General features: G+C 42.2%; 1 protein-coding gene across 4 annotated transcripts in view; it reads left to right on the forward strand.

The window, feature by feature from the left end:
• IRF2 (interferon regulatory factor 2) overlaps window positions 1–15081 on the forward strand; it is a 39334-nt gene that overhangs the window by 13335 nt on the left and 10918 nt on the right. For 3 of the 4 annotated variants that reach the window (XM_063156101.1, XM_063156102.1, XM_063156103.1), the window contains exons 2-6: window positions 3457–3590; window positions 4518–4625; window positions 8732–8831; window positions 9441–9617; window positions 11589–11635. In XM_063156101.1, coding sequence (XP_063012171.1) covers window positions 3585–3590; window positions 4518–4625; window positions 8732–8831; window positions 9441–9617; window positions 11589–11635 — 438 coding nt within the window. In that variant the 5' untranslated portion in view covers window positions 3457–3584. The remainder of the gene's footprint in view (window positions 1–3456; window positions 3591–4517; window positions 4626–8731; window positions 8832–9440; window positions 9618–11588; window positions 11636–15081) is intronic. The other variant, XM_063156104.1, reaches the window with a different exon arrangement.

Raw genomic sequence — 15081 nt, forward strand, 5'->3', positions numbered from 1 at the left:
AGCCTTCACCATGTTCTTGAAGTTTCTCATTGCAAAAACTAGGCTGAACTGACCACTGGACTAGCAGGAATAGTGCAGTAACTAAAGCTTCAGAGAACATCAAAATAATCCCTTCATAAACTGTGGTGGCAGCCAATCCATGGGCCATGCTTCTTGTGTGGGAATGGCTCTTCACAGGTTCCCAGTGGGCTCCCCCTCTATGCAAATCCCAGTGAGCTGGGGCTGATGTCTTGCCCACTTGCCACTGGTTTGGGAATAATTTTATTGATGTCTTCATGTCCATCGATGTATTTAAGCTCCCACCTCTGAAACAGCAAATGCCCCTGACTGTGGTCCCCTCTAATATTAAGACAAGTGGTTAAAATAGAGCAAGAAAAGGAAATTAATTTCTGGAGCTATAATACATTTGTAGGAGGCGCGATTAAAAATACAGATTTTTGAAGACTGGCTATCATTATTAAGAATGCCTTATTAAGAATTATAGAGTGATATCCTAGCAGGTAGTCTTACTTACAGTGCTTAAATGAGCTCCTCTTTTCAGATAGAGTGAAAAAAAGCTTTCTAAGGTCCCATCTGCAGTTAACTGTGTTTCTTGGTGATTAGTCTTCCTTTCCTCCACCATGAGAAACCAGAAGAAAAAACAAACAGGAATTATTATCAACATAGTGCCAGAAAGACTTCAAGTTTGGGTCTCTGGGAATATTAATAATTTTCCTGTGAAGCCTGCAAAGTTCCTGGACTTGTTCAGAAGGCTGACAAGGTAAAGAGTAGCATTAGCATGCAGCAAAACTGGGATGGGACTGAAGGGTGATGGATATAAGGTGCTTCTTTGCCACTGGAGGAGCTGGGGCTGCACCTCCCCTCTGCTCCTTCCTTCCTCCCAGCCGGCTCTGCTCCTCTCCCTGCCTCCATCCATGGTCTCTGTGGAGTGGAGGAGGATAGTGCCAAGTGACCCAAGGCAGACATTAAGCCATTTCTCTCCTAGTTAACCAGAGGATGAAGGTTCAGGCAGCCAAAAGTAACCAGGCTTCTGGAGAGGTTTGCTTGGGCCAGCAGATGGGTACCCACAGGAGATTACAGCAGTGAAGCCAGTGGGACCTGGATGCCTTGGCATCTCTGAAAATATTGTTAGGCATGCACTTGGCCCAGGTACAAAAAATTCCAACAGATGTATGTAACTTCTTCCAAGTGTGAATGTGCAGGGGAACTGCACCATTGAGGCTGACCAGGAGTGGGAGATAGGTGGGTAAGTGCTTCTGGTTTTACAGCCAGCTCCAGATTATACTTGTTGATGTTTTGTTGTCATTAAAAGGATTGACTGTTTCTACCTTTTTTCTTTCAGCTGGGTAAACACTGGAGAGAGAGGCTGGCAAGAAACTTGGCATACCTGCTGTTTTGTAGGGCCTACCTTAGTTTCTGACTTTGTAGGTTTGTTTAATAATTGATATATCCTGATGGATGGTGAAGCTGGCGTGGTGTTAGGCAATGGCCCCTGAAACTTTACATGTATTTGCTGCCTATTTTGGAGCATTTCAAATGTCTTTACCAACTGGAATGATTCTTAAAGTCAGGTGATTTAATCTGTACTCACTGAAAGATGGACTCCAGATCCTCCCACCTGGAGTCAGTGAAATAAGGCTTCAAGTGCACCCAGTAATGCCATTTATGGACAGACAGGAGCTTCTTTTAAGGGACTGCAGATGCTGATGTTTCTTTCTGTACAAATAAATCATGCAGTTGACAGCCCTGGATGGAGATAAGGCACCTTCATTTCCCACAGGCAATTACTGGGTAGAGTTGACTTGGTATTTTCATCAAAAGAATCTTGTTAACATGCAACTGATAAAAACTCTGCTACATTTTAGCACCATTGTGGTCATTGCTGTCCTGAGGCAGATAGGTCTGGGAATGTCTTCTGATGCCATCCAGCTTTATTTTCATCAGCATGTGCTCTTAAAGGAGCATGGGTTAGGGAATGTGTTTTGATGAGCAGAAGCACAGCTCTGCTTGCTCCTTTGTGAAGGATGTAACTCCAGAAGATTCTCTCTGTTCCCTCCAGCTGAACATCATTGTGGATTATTTTTACCTGGGTTTGAATTTACTTTCAGATGAACAGGTCTTGGGAGCCATTCCTCTCTTCTCACAAGCCAGACTTCTCCCCTGATTACCTGGGATTAATTTGTCTTGGTGTGGGTGATGGATGGAAAGGTGTGTGTTGACAGCTGCAGTTGCTAATCCCAGAGGAATCCCAGGGTGACAAAAAGGAGATGAGCACCTCTCAGCAGCATCTAGAGAGGAGCAGCTGGGGAAGCCCACAGGGATGTGGGAGGGAAAAGACAGGTTGGCTCAACTCTGCCATTTTGGGCAAGACTGGCTTCCTTGTGGTAGCAATTGTTGGCAGCTTTCTCATTTCCTGACATGTATTGCTTTTGTGCAAAGGCAGCTTCTTTTTCTTCCATGTTGCCTGTCCCAAGTGGGATCCATTGCTGCTGCTTTCAAGGTGACTTTTTTGCCTTCTGTCTAAGTTGTTCGTTCAGATGGGCTTGAAATTTGTCTTAGGGGCTCATTACCCAGAAGATGAGTCTGACTGCTAAATGGGAACATTTATATTGAGTGTTGAACCTCATGCACAGTGTTTCCAGGAATTGTCTCAAAGTGCATGCATACTCAAAGATGCCTTACAAAGAAATGTATCTGTTGTAGATAATTGTTTCTGCCTTGTCAGACAAATAAAAATTTGCTCATGTTTTTAGTACATTGCCATTTGCATTTTTCAGCTTTGACTCAAACTGTAGTAGGGGAAGATGGTAGAGATCTCCTGTGCACATTCTGCAACCTGGATGAGGATTGTTGGTTCCAAGGGGAGGGGGTTGCAGTGGCTGTTTGCCTCCAACCTGGGGGCTAAAAAAGTTGAACCCACATCACCCTTGTCCAGAAAAGAGCTTCCCTCTTACACAGAGAGGGGATATGCACAAGGGCTTGTCTGCTGTTGGATTCCTGGGGCTGGCTGTTTTTTCATATCTGAAGTGAACCTGAAAGGGAGCTGAGCAGTTGCAGCCGTTTTCTGAGCTATTTTAGAAATTGGTAGTTTACTGCAAGAGGCTGCAGCTGAAGCATGAGTGACCAGCTCCACAGAGTAGTAAACAAAATACTAATATGTTTGCTGAGAGATTAGTGTGAGCATGGCTGCTGGTAAATTCTCTGAACACATCAAAGAACCTTATTGTTACATTCAGATTTTAATTCCTTATTAGTTTCAAGGAAATACATGTCCTCAGAGCAATGAGAGGAAACTTTGAACGTTTTTCTTCCTCTTGTGCTGGGTGTGGGCTTGGTACTGCCTAATTGTTAGTCTGTCCCATGCCCGTACTCCCATAGGAAGCGAGAACAAACCCATTTACATTTGTGCCATTCCTGCGTGCTTTCAAATTTTTCTTTCTCTTTTTTATTTTTAAGATCAAAGGTGACAAGAACAGTGGAGCAGAGAAGTTACAAATGATGCAGAGAACACAGATGTGAAGAGCAAAAGAGAGAGGAAGGAGCTGAGCCCAGTGCAGAGGGGGCAAGGAGAAGCAGCAGCCTAAATGCAAGTACTTGAATGTGGAAATGAAGGGTTCCAGGGTGCTTAACAGGCATTTAATGTGGTGCTTTAATCTGCACCTAGTGCCAGTTGGTTAATGTTTTTAAAATTTTCTTCCTCGGGTTCAAGACTTTGGACTCTTATGTCAATAATTTACAGCTCTAAACAGGGAAGTGGCATTGAGGTCATGTGTGCATGTGTGTGAGAGAGAGAGAGACAGAAAAAGAAGTCAGTTTAAGTCTTAACTGGATAATAAAAGGTGGCATAGTGTAGTTGAGGGGTGTGTGAAGAACTCACTTCATAGCTGAACAGCATTGAAATGTAAAATAACAGCTAAAAATCAGTGAGTGGATTGATCAGAGAAAGCTGGAGGGAGGGGGTCAAATTACTCAGCTAGAATCAAAGTGGTCTGCTAAATTGCTGTGATGTAAAATGTACCTTTATTAATTCCAGTCAAGTTCATGGGACTGAAACTGCCATTTGAAAGCCCTTTCATTAGCAGAAGCATCATTTTAGCTAGTACAATCATGCTTCCTGCATGTGTTATTTCTTTCGTTACATATTTTTTCCTTGGCAAAATAAGGTCTGCAAATGCAGGTATGTGGACTGAAAAGAGGTGTCTCCAAGAGTGTAAGTGTTTTTTTTTTGTGACTTCTGGTATCCCACCTGTATCAGCAGACAAACTTTTGCTGATATTCTATGTCATCTTCAGATGAAGGTTTTCCTAATACAAGCGTACCAGAAGAATATTTTCTGCCATAAAGGACACTTCATCTAAGTTGCTTTTAGGGGAGGCTCACACACAGAGCTACAATAATGTTTACATTTACCATCTCTCAGTGCCTGCAAAGCTGTAATAAGTGTAGTGTGCAGAGGTGGGGGAGCTGCCTGGGAGTTCTGCCTGGCAAACAGTAACCTTGTCCCTTGTTCCCTGCAGCTCCTTCCCAGGTGGGTGACAATGCCTGTCGAAAGGATGCGGATGCGGCCCTGGCTGGAAGAACAAATCAACTCCAACAGAATACCAGGGCTGAAATGGCTAAATAAGGTAAGGGGGGGTGCATGCATGTGCTGAAGGGGAACTTGATAGCAGTGGCTGAGGTCTGCATAGGTAAATGAGCTCATTCCTGGTTTTCAAAGGGGTGACGGGGAGGAAGGGCAAAGCTGAATGCTTCCTGCTGAACCTGTTCCTCCAGTCTCGCCTGCCAGATCTGAAGCGTCCTGCTTTGGCCTGGTGGATTTGTGGCTCATTTAAAAGCATTTTCCAACTCTTTGTTGTTGAAGTGAGTGTTTCTGGAGGCTCTGCTTGGACTTTATTTTTAACCTGGGAACACATTGTTCAACAAGTAGCATCAGAAGGATGTGTTCAAAATACTCTTCTGTGTTAGACTCTGAGTTGAATTAACTGCTGTTTCAGACTTGTGTGGCTTCTCTGACACTTCTCAACTCGAGAGAAAATAGGGTGACTTTTCCCCTGTCTGACTCAAACCTAATATCTCTGGTCCTGAGCTCTTACTAAGTGCTCAAGACACTTTGAGAGTGCAATCAAGAACTCAAAAATGTCAGTGCCCAATTTGAATTTATTATGATTGGTTGAGTAATATCTAGGAGTGTATTTGAGACTTTGAATAGTAATGAATTGTGGAAATGTGGCATGCTTTCTGCACTGTGCAGGAGAGTAATTCACCACACTGAAAAGCATGAAGTTGTTTTTGCTACAGAGGCTACTTTATTATCAGAATGGGTGTAAATGCACAAAATCAGGGGCAGAAACATAGGAACTGCCTGTCTAGTTAAGTGACTAGGACAAATAGTCTAGTATCCTCCCTATAGCAGTAGTAGCTATGGTACTCAGGTGCTCATTTTTAAAGTTGAAGAATGACAATTGAAATTGCTACCTTTTCTTTCATCTTTCAAAGCTAGAAATGCTCATGACTGAAATGACAAGGAGTGCTTTAAATTTCATCTATGAGCCTTGTTTCTCAGTAATTTCCTGCATCAGTGAGTCTCATGCTGTGGCTGGGTAAATAAATATTGCTTTATCCATTCCCTAGTTAGCTGCACTGTGAATTTGAGTAGGTCCTTGATCTTGCATAATGGGGTCATAGCTGAAGAGGAGACAGGTTTTTACTGTTGTCTTTGTAATTTGAGTGCCATGTTCGGGTCCTTCTCCTTGAATATCTCTATTTTGGTGTTAAGTTTCCTACTGACAGTCTGTGTCTGCTGTCCTTTGCTGGGTGTTCTTGCCTAATCCTGAAATAATTTCTCTGCCTTGAGGTTTATTAAACTCTGATTCTCCACTTCTACCCTCTGATTTGGCATCAGCCTGGATTGTCTTTACTATGCTCAACAAGAAAATTGCCCTCTTGAGCATTTCTGTTAAAAAATGTTTGCACATTCATTCCAACAACGGATCATTAAACCAAAAATATTTATATTTTTGCTTTAAATCCTGACCATAAACAAAGCTGTGCATGGAATCAATGAAGTGTCACGTGTATCACAGCCTGTTCTATACTCACAGAATCAACTTCATAGGCTGTAGTATTTTAATCAGAATTTGGTAAAGGATAGTTCACAGTTTAGATAAGAAGGTGTGTCAGATAATCAAGAGAATGAAACTCATGTGTGTGCACAGCTTTTAAGGAAATAAGTTTAAATATGAAAGAAATTATTACCATTCTGGGTTGTCATTGGCTGTCTGTTCTTGGGGACTTTTTCTGAACTGAAGAAAGAATTAAACCTCTCTCAATTAGAAATGACAAATCAGGTACAGGTGACACATAATTCTTTCCCCTACTGTCAGTTCATCCTTATACCTCCAGAGCAAGCCCCTCCTTACAGGGCTTAAAGCATAAATACTTATGGACTTCTTTGGTGAAATTGTTATCCTTCTGAGTGGCATGAAGGAGGAAGGGAATTTCTTTACTTTCCCAGAGAGACAAAACTGGGAGCTGTGAGTGAAACAACATCGTTCAGCAGAAGGGATGTGAGGAGGGGGAGTGTGAGAGGTCAGTGTTCCTCTGAACACTGGAAACAGAAACACCTGAGCTGTCACAGAGTATGTGACAGAATAAAATGTGTATTATAAAATTGTAATACACATAGCTTCTGTGATTTTGTAATTTGTGTTATAATTTCATATAATTATTGTGCTTCAATACGTCTGGGATTGGGAAGAACTTTCTGTAATGAGCAGAAGCACTGTAATGACCACTTAGACTGCTGTTGAGTGTCCTTGCAGCTTCTTTTGAAGCAGTGAGTACAGTTGATGATGACAGGATGCTATGTCTGGAGTCTTGTTCAGTCTGCTAGGTTTTGAATTATCATATGATCTATTTTAATCTGATCTATTCTTAAAGTTCTTGTTGATAGAAACTGTTTTCTGTTGAAGTGATGATTTTTTTTCCCATGCTTATTATAGTCTATGAAGAGTAAAGGCAGGGAAGCTTATTCTAGGTCTGATGAATGCAGTAGTGTTGTGGACCCCAAACAGTGAATTTGAGGCTCTCTTTTGACTGCTTTGAGTTGGGGAAAGAAGTATCTGTGTTGATGATATTCTTATACGTAGAGGGAAGAGTAAAGAGGCAAAAGACACGTGACAGAAGTGATGTAACTACATTAAGAGGAGTATTGAGTGTGAGGTCTTGAGGGGAATGAGGAACATGTTAAATAATTGTTTGCACCAAATTAAAGATGAAGCCAAGCAAGAAGGGAAAAATGCAATTCTGAACAAGCAAATATGACAGAAAGGATTATAGACGAGTTGAAGGACAAAAGGCAGGCTCAGGAGAAGAAAAGATCACATGGAAGGAAGGGAAATAAACCTAGCCTTGGCATGAGTGAAATATTAACCAGACAGTCAGGAAAGAAAAGTGGTTGTTGGGGGAAGGGGAAAGGGTGAAGGATTCATCTCACCCAGCCAGATATCTACAATGCAGTCATTTAAGTGAGAGCTGCCTGTCTAGAGTTGTATGTAGTCAGTAGAGAGAAATAAGTTCTTTTAGGGTGAAATTCAGGCAGCATAGCTTAGGTGGCTGCTGCAGGAGGAGGGTGCATTTTGCCCTGGAAGTACTTTTCTCTTCAGAGACTGATAATTGGATGTGAACCTGCAGTGACAGTTTATAGTGCAAGATGTCTGCATGTGAAGCCAGATAAGTATTCTTCCCAACAGGGGATTAAAAAACAAGTGCTGTGGAACAAGCTCAGTTTGTATGGCTTTGCAGAAAAAAGCATGAAGAGTTCTGAAGCAGCCCTCTAGTCAGGACAAAGGAATTCATTACCATGTTGTGTGACATAAAAACACATCTGATCCAGCATCCTTCTGGCCCAGTATCCTGTGTGCTAAGTGCTTGTGGAAGGAGTGTAGGAAACACATTATTCAAGCTCTGAAAGTCATTGGGCCCCCAGAGCTGGAGCTACATGCTAAAACTATCATCTTTAATAGTTGCCAGGGATCTTCCATGATCCTTGAGGAATGATTATACTGACACCATGTAAGGCATGCCCTGATTTAGCTGTGTGTTAAAAAACCAAATTTTTAAAAAACCTTCCTTTGCATTTCTTTAAGTGCACTTTTCTTTGGTCTAAAGTTTCTGAACTAAAATGTGTTTAGGTATCTTCAATGCACTTCTTCATGAGTGTCACTTCACATGAATGTCTGTTTTTTTTATCCTCACTGGAGAGATGTCTACTGCTGATATATTCTTTTTCTTGGCACACAAATTTGCAAGACCTCTTTTCTTTACCATACTAGTATTTATTGGCTGAATTCTAAATCCTTGATTTTGCTCTGTTCCTATGGTTGTTTTGTTTCAGATCTATTTTTGCTAACCATAAAAGTGTCTGTGCTGACAAAACTACCCTTTGTATGAAAGCTTAGAAATATGTAGCACTGCATGTTTGTTCCATGTGTCAGCTCGGAAAGCTGCCCGGCTCGTCTTCTGTGGAGTGGCTTCTGAGTATTTCATACACTTGGACTCTGTTCTGCTTTGGTGATGCCAGTGGATATTTTCCTGCTGATTTCAGTGATACTAGAAGGGAGCAAAACACTTGGAGATGCTGAAACTGTGCTAATAAATTAGTGACTTAAAATCATCAGAAGATTCCTCAAGTCTATCAGTGTTGGCATTTCCTGTTTGTTTTCCCTTCCAGGAGAAGAAGATTTTTCAGATTCCCTGGATGCATGCTGCAAGACATGGTTGGGATGTTGAAAAAGATGCTCCCTTATTTAGAAACTGGGCAATTCACACAGGTATTGGAACTCTCTTTTTACAGGACAGATTTTCACATTGTTTTCCCTTTTAAAGTTACATTTTCCTTCTTTCTTGTCTTTGCATTTATTAACACAGAGAGTGAACTTAAGTTTCCAAATTTGTGGGAGGCAAGTGTTTTTTCAAGGCCTATGATACTCTCTAGCTTAATTGAAGTGCCATAACTCATTTGCATTGAGGAACACAGTAAAACTTAATTGATTTAAATGTTAGCAATTGGGTTCAAAACTGTCAGGAGTAGAGCACAGTCAGCACTTTGTAGACATAGGCCTTTAGGCATTTTATGCCTTTCGATGGATTTGAACCTGACATAATAAAGGTAAATGCTGTGCAAGCTTTTCCATGTTGTTATGGAGTCACATCAGATCTGCAGTGCCCTGGGTCTTTCTTGAGCACAAACCATTCATCATCTGTTCTAGAAATGTGCATGAGAATGAGATCACAGCACTCTCTTGCAACCTCAGCTATTGTTAGAATGCTTGCCATGGGAACCAAAGGCTGATACCTTGAAGCTAACCTGCGCTGTTATTAATTTGCCTCAAATCTTGAATCACATGTCATATGTGCCTAACTTTTCTTTTCTTGCTCAGGGAAATACCAGTCAGGAGTAGATAAACCTGATCCAAAGACATGGAAGGCAAACTTCCGCTGTGCTATGAACTCCCTGCCTGACATAGAAGAAGTGAAGGACAAAAGCATAAAGAAAGGAAACAATGCCTTCAGGGTGTACCGGATGCTGCCCTTATCTGAAAGACCTTCCAAAAAAGGTACAGGGGAGAGCTTGTCAACATGAAATGCTCTTGAGGGCATTGTGTTGAGAAAAACACCTACTGCAGGTAGCTCAGTACGCAACAAGCCACCAATGCAAGCTGCACATGGTGCCCTGGCTGGCTGGGAAATGACTGGAACTTAGGAACACCTGTATGAAAAATGGGCTGCATTCAGAAGAGAGGATCAATGAGATGTGATACCCCCAAGCTGTTGATATTTGTCTGTTAAAGCTGCTGGAGTTGTGTTCAGAATTTAGTCCCAGGTCTCCTTCAGTCAAGGAATGTGATTGGAGTGTATTAGAGCTCAACACATTGAACTCAGTAGGGGTCATTCAGAATATGGTGGCAGACATTTTGGTATCTTTTTTCAAGCAAGGGTACAATTAAACTGGCTCTTACTTGAGAGCAGTACACTCACTCAGAACACTAAACCACGAAACCACATTGTTAGTTACAAAGACCATGGAAAACCAAGCCACAGAGCACAATAATGGTGAAATGGGAAATCATCTGAATCTCCAAATTTAGGAATTAAATCTCCTGCCTGCCAGGAGAAGGCCTAACCACCAGGTCAATCTCATGAGTATTTGGTTTCTTTCAAAGTAGAAACATTGCTGCTTGATTTAGGTCTCATTAGCTTTCATATGGCTTCCTTACTGGTTTATGCAGTAGAACAATGATTTCCTTAGTCCTCTGGTATCCTCTGTTGTCTAGAATTTTGGATTAAAAGATAACCTGCAAACCAGACACAAGGTGTTCGTCTAAATTCCAATTCAGTTCACCTGTAGCTACAGTTTGCTACTTCCTTAGATTGAGAAGTGAAAGGCAGATTTTCAGTTTAAAGTCAGTGTGACTGGAAATTATGAACCATGGCATTTTTGGGGCAGAATCATTCTGTGAAAGGAAGATCAATGTGCAAAAGGTAGAATATTTATCTTGAAACTGTTTCCAGTCTCTTGTCAATAGTGTATTTTATATGTTTAAACACATTCCCCTGGACCATAACATGTCTCTTGGCAGTAGATTCCTGCAGGAGCTACAAAAGTTCATCTTTAAAGCTGAGATTCTGGGAACAGGGGCTGTAGCAGGAGAAGATTCTGCAGAAAGTCCAGTTACTGTAAAACCCTGAGATAGTTTGGACCTCACATATATTTTCACATGCCCTTTTTTGTGTCATGTGGCTAAACATTTGTGGGAGCAAAAGAATCTGGCTGCAAACGTTTCTAATTTTCTGTGGTATCATGTAGTAGAGATGGGAGAAGCTCCTGGGACATGTCTGTGCTGACACTGGGGCACAGCTGAGCTTGCACCAGCAAGTCTGAGCTTCTGCATCAGATCAGAGCAGGGGCAGCAGCACTAGGGTCTTCCAAGGTGCATGACATTTTGTGAAGGTCACATGCAGTATGGTTTTGGGGATTCCCAAGCCCATCATGATTGCATACACCACTCTTGCATGAATTGTATTTCCTTACTAGGTTGCAACTATTTGCAAAAATATTGGTTGAAGTTTATTGTGATCTCTTTTCACATTAAATCAATTAACAATCTCCCTTTTCCTGTAGCTACAGAGAGAGCATCAGAAATGTGATGAGGCATATATTTTGATTTTTCTTCCCTTTAAGAATATTTTTCTCCCCTCACCTTTTTTTAAACAGGTCTTGTGTTTTAATTTGTCATTCTTCCATATTTTCACTTTGATTTTTTGACTGCGGTTGCTTTCCTGGGTCCCATAGTGGTTTTCTTTTGTAGCCTTTTAAAAAAGAAACACAAAGCCAGCAATTCAAGGTGAATTTTTTGCCTCCCGGGCCTTAAGAGAAGGGTAAAATTAGGCAAAATGTGTTCTCCCTTAACTAGGAAGTCCTGCTATTTTGAGGCTCATTTTGGGGCTATTTGTTGGTGAATATAGAAAGTGTGAAGGATAACTCATGGCACACAGGACTTGATGAAATCTCCCTTCTGTTGTTGCAGGAAAAAAGACGAAATCTGAGAAGGATGACAAATTCAAACAGATTAAGGTAAGAAGTGTCTGTTTAATGGTGCAAGTGCTTGTGAATACAATCTGTTGCAGATATTTTTTAACAGCCCCAACAGTATATTGTGGTGGGTACTTGCAAATGCTTGTGGTTTGGTTAAGTAACTACAGTTACCCGGGATGTTTGGGGTTGTTTTTTTTGAAATGTGAAGGCTGTTAAAGCCGTCACTTACGTCATCAATGGATACAGCCCTTGTGTTACAATGCCTGGAGGTTGGAAAACTGGCAGTCTCAGCAATACATTTGCCATTTGTTTGTCTCTGTAAGGAGAAATATAGTAATTAGGGAAGGAATGCTTCTGAACAATAGAGCTACCTTTTGGAGCAATTAATTTTTGTGTGTAAAGCACTGGAAATGCATTTTCATTTAGGCAAGGGTCAGAGCTGCACCTTGTGCTCATGTTTTGTCAGTTAGAAGGCCTCAGCTGTAAAGCTCTTCAGTTGCAGCCTGAGATTTCTGCTCGTGCTGAGCGTGGGCCCAGACTGATGTCTGCCCTCCCTGTGAGGCATGGTGTTTCCTAGCTTGCACACCTCTGCCAAGGGCCTCTGAAAGGTGGTCAGTATTACACAGCAGCAGGAGCTAGTCCACCTTCAAATTTGTAACAAAAAGCAAATCTCAGAGATTTCAGACTGTCAGCTTTCAGTAAAATTGGTGTTCTTGGGCTGTGTGTAGCAGCTGTGTCTACAGTGCAAGGGCAGCTTGGTCCCCTGCTGCTCTCCTGTGAAGGGCTGTGCCACCCATGCCTGGGTTCAGGCTCTGCAGGCTCTGGCCAGGAGATTCTCTGGGCCAGGTGAACCCAGAAATGTGGTGAAAAGTCCTCCACCGAAAGGGTTTGGAAAGCAGGTGCTGCCACAGCAGTTGTGACTTGTGCACTTACATGTCAGAATGCTATGACTTTTAAATTGTCATAAAAGAACCACTTTGTAACTATCCCGTTCCTGTGTGGCTCTTGCAGCCACATGTGCTTGTTATCAAGTGACTCTGATGGTAGCTGATGTTCAGAGGGAGGCAGTAAAACTGCTTTGGTCAGAGCAGAGCAGTGTGCCAGCACATACACCTACCTACCAGTGACACCTCCTGCTAGTTCCTGTGCTCTGAGCTGGGGCCAGGTAGTATTCCTGTCTGTTCCCCCATTGTGACAGAAGTGTGCAGTGACTAGTTTGGATTTGAAGAGGTGCTCTTCCTGTTCTCAGCCACTCTTAGGCTGACTGTTGGATGTTGAAAGCTCTAGTAGTGAAGAAGGGTAGTAGGTGAATTAAAGCAAATGCACATTTCTGAGCATGAAAGCTTTGCTTGGTGATGAGAATTCCTGAGATCCAAGTTGTATGTTTTGAATTGAATGCCTTACAGTTACCCTGAAAATTTTTTTTTAGTGGAGCCCAGTGGGAGGTTACTCCACACTTTGCCTGGTAACTGCAGGGGGGTGATAGCAGCAGAAGCTGAGAATCTGAGCACAGATCTGCAAAGGGACTTCAGCATTGCAAGAGCCTTGCAGTGAGCTTCCCATTGTTGCCACTGCTGGACCCTGTGGGCACCCACAGCAATTGCTGGTGGGCTGAGCTTGAGCACGGTGCTCAGGGCAGTCACTGCTTATCCTTATGCACATGAGAGTGTTGAGCCTTACCAAATCCCTGCTCCACCTTAGCAAAGGGGCAAGCAAATCTCCCACCCCACAGGTAGATCTGTCACTGCACTTTTGGGCAAACAGAGTCTATCATTGCAATTCATTAAATTCTTTTAAAATGAATTCTCAACAATGGGAAGGAAAGGGAAATGTCAGAGCAGCCCAGATAAAACCAGTCTCTTTTGAAACAAAGAACTGAACTGAGGCTTAATTTCTACCTTATCCTAGACGTATCCTTTAGACCATGCAGTTCCACATTGAGAGTTATTTTTAAAATCCTAGTGACAGCTTTCTCCATGCATCTGGCTTAGGGTGGACATCTGAACACTCAAAATTTAGGTGATTTAACACCAACTGTGCCAGTATCCAAGTCTCTTTGTGGATCTGGCACCATCACCTGAGTTCTAAGATGCATATTTGTTTTCTAAGATGCATATTTGTTTCTGAAGCTTGAAAGGGGCTACTAAATAAACTTGTCAGTAATCAAGCCTCAGTAAAGCTGAGCAAGTGCTGCCTGCACAGTGTTTCCATGGGGGCTGCTGAGTTTGCTGTGAATTAAAGCAAACAGCACCAGATACTCAGGGCTCCAGAGTGCAGCCCGAACCTATCTTTGCAGTTGTGACCCTCAATGGATCAATAGCAGCTAATTTTATCTTTTCAAGCTCTCCAAGTCTTTGACCTGTAGGGCAGCAGAACTGGTGCATCTCATCAAAGACCTAGTTGCCATTAACACTTAACTCTCCACCCTTCTGATGTGCCAGGAATGCTGTGACAGGGTGCTGTTTGCCTTGCTTTAGTGTCTGGGGAGGTGCTTGTGTGGAAGTGACAATTCTTTTTGAGTAGATCACAGAATGTGACATCCAGGAAAAAACCTACCACAGTGCCCCCAATATTTTGTCCCAAGGATAGCAGTTCAGCAGTACTGGGATGGGCTGGCACTGCAGGTCCTGAGGCTCACCTTTGCCTGCCTTTGCTGAAATGGTTTAGAGCAGTGAAAATGAGCACGGTGTGGACAGCTCTGTGAGTCCTCTCTGTGAGTCCTCAGCAAGCAGGGGACAACTTGCAGCCTTGCAGGGCTGGTAGAGTAAGAACAGAAGACTTTAGACATTGTAACCAATAAACCTGTGAGAGAGTCAATAGTGGGGAGGAAGTGGCACGTGTAGAATAATCCTTTTAAAGAAATCCTGATTTAATGGAATTAATTTTTTGGTGTCTACCCTGAAGGGATTTTTTTAGATTCCCACTTGAGTGTATCAGGCTTACAGAGAGGCATCTTGTGGAAAGCTCAGTCTGGGTAGAACAGGTGGTGTTTTCCAAATGCTGTTGCCCTGTGATAATGTTTATGATGTGATCTAAAAGGCTGTATTTAGTGTAAACACTTTGGTTTGCTTTCAGGCTTGCTGTAGAGAAAAATTAAGGCTAGAATTTACTAATTGCTGTACAGAAACTAAGACTTCCTTTGAGAGAGTGCAAAGAGAGCATATTTGGAAGGGACTGAGGATGAATATTAAATAGAGTACTGTTTTAAAGCAATGTTTCTTCCTTGTTTGTTTCAAATGTTAATCTCTTGTAGTAAATAGCTTGCTGCTTCCTTGCTCTCTGAAGGCTTACTCTAAATTTGAAGATTAAAAATAGCTTTCCTTTCAAAGCACAAGATTTGGAAATGAATTAGTCCCAGTCTTCTCCTCAGAGAAATATTTGTTCTAAGACAGTGTCCTGCAGAGAGCAGGGGGTATATGGCAGGCAGAAGTGGTGGGATTTATTACCATCTCAGAACAAAGAGATAAGCTATCTCCTAAAATAAA

The sequence above is a fragment of the Melospiza melodia genome, chromosome 5, assembly GCF_035770615.1.
Source record: "Melospiza melodia melodia isolate bMelMel2 chromosome 5, bMelMel2.pri, whole genome shotgun sequence".
Taxonomy (NCBI): Eukaryota; Metazoa; Chordata; class Aves; order Passeriformes; family Passerellidae; genus Melospiza; species Melospiza melodia.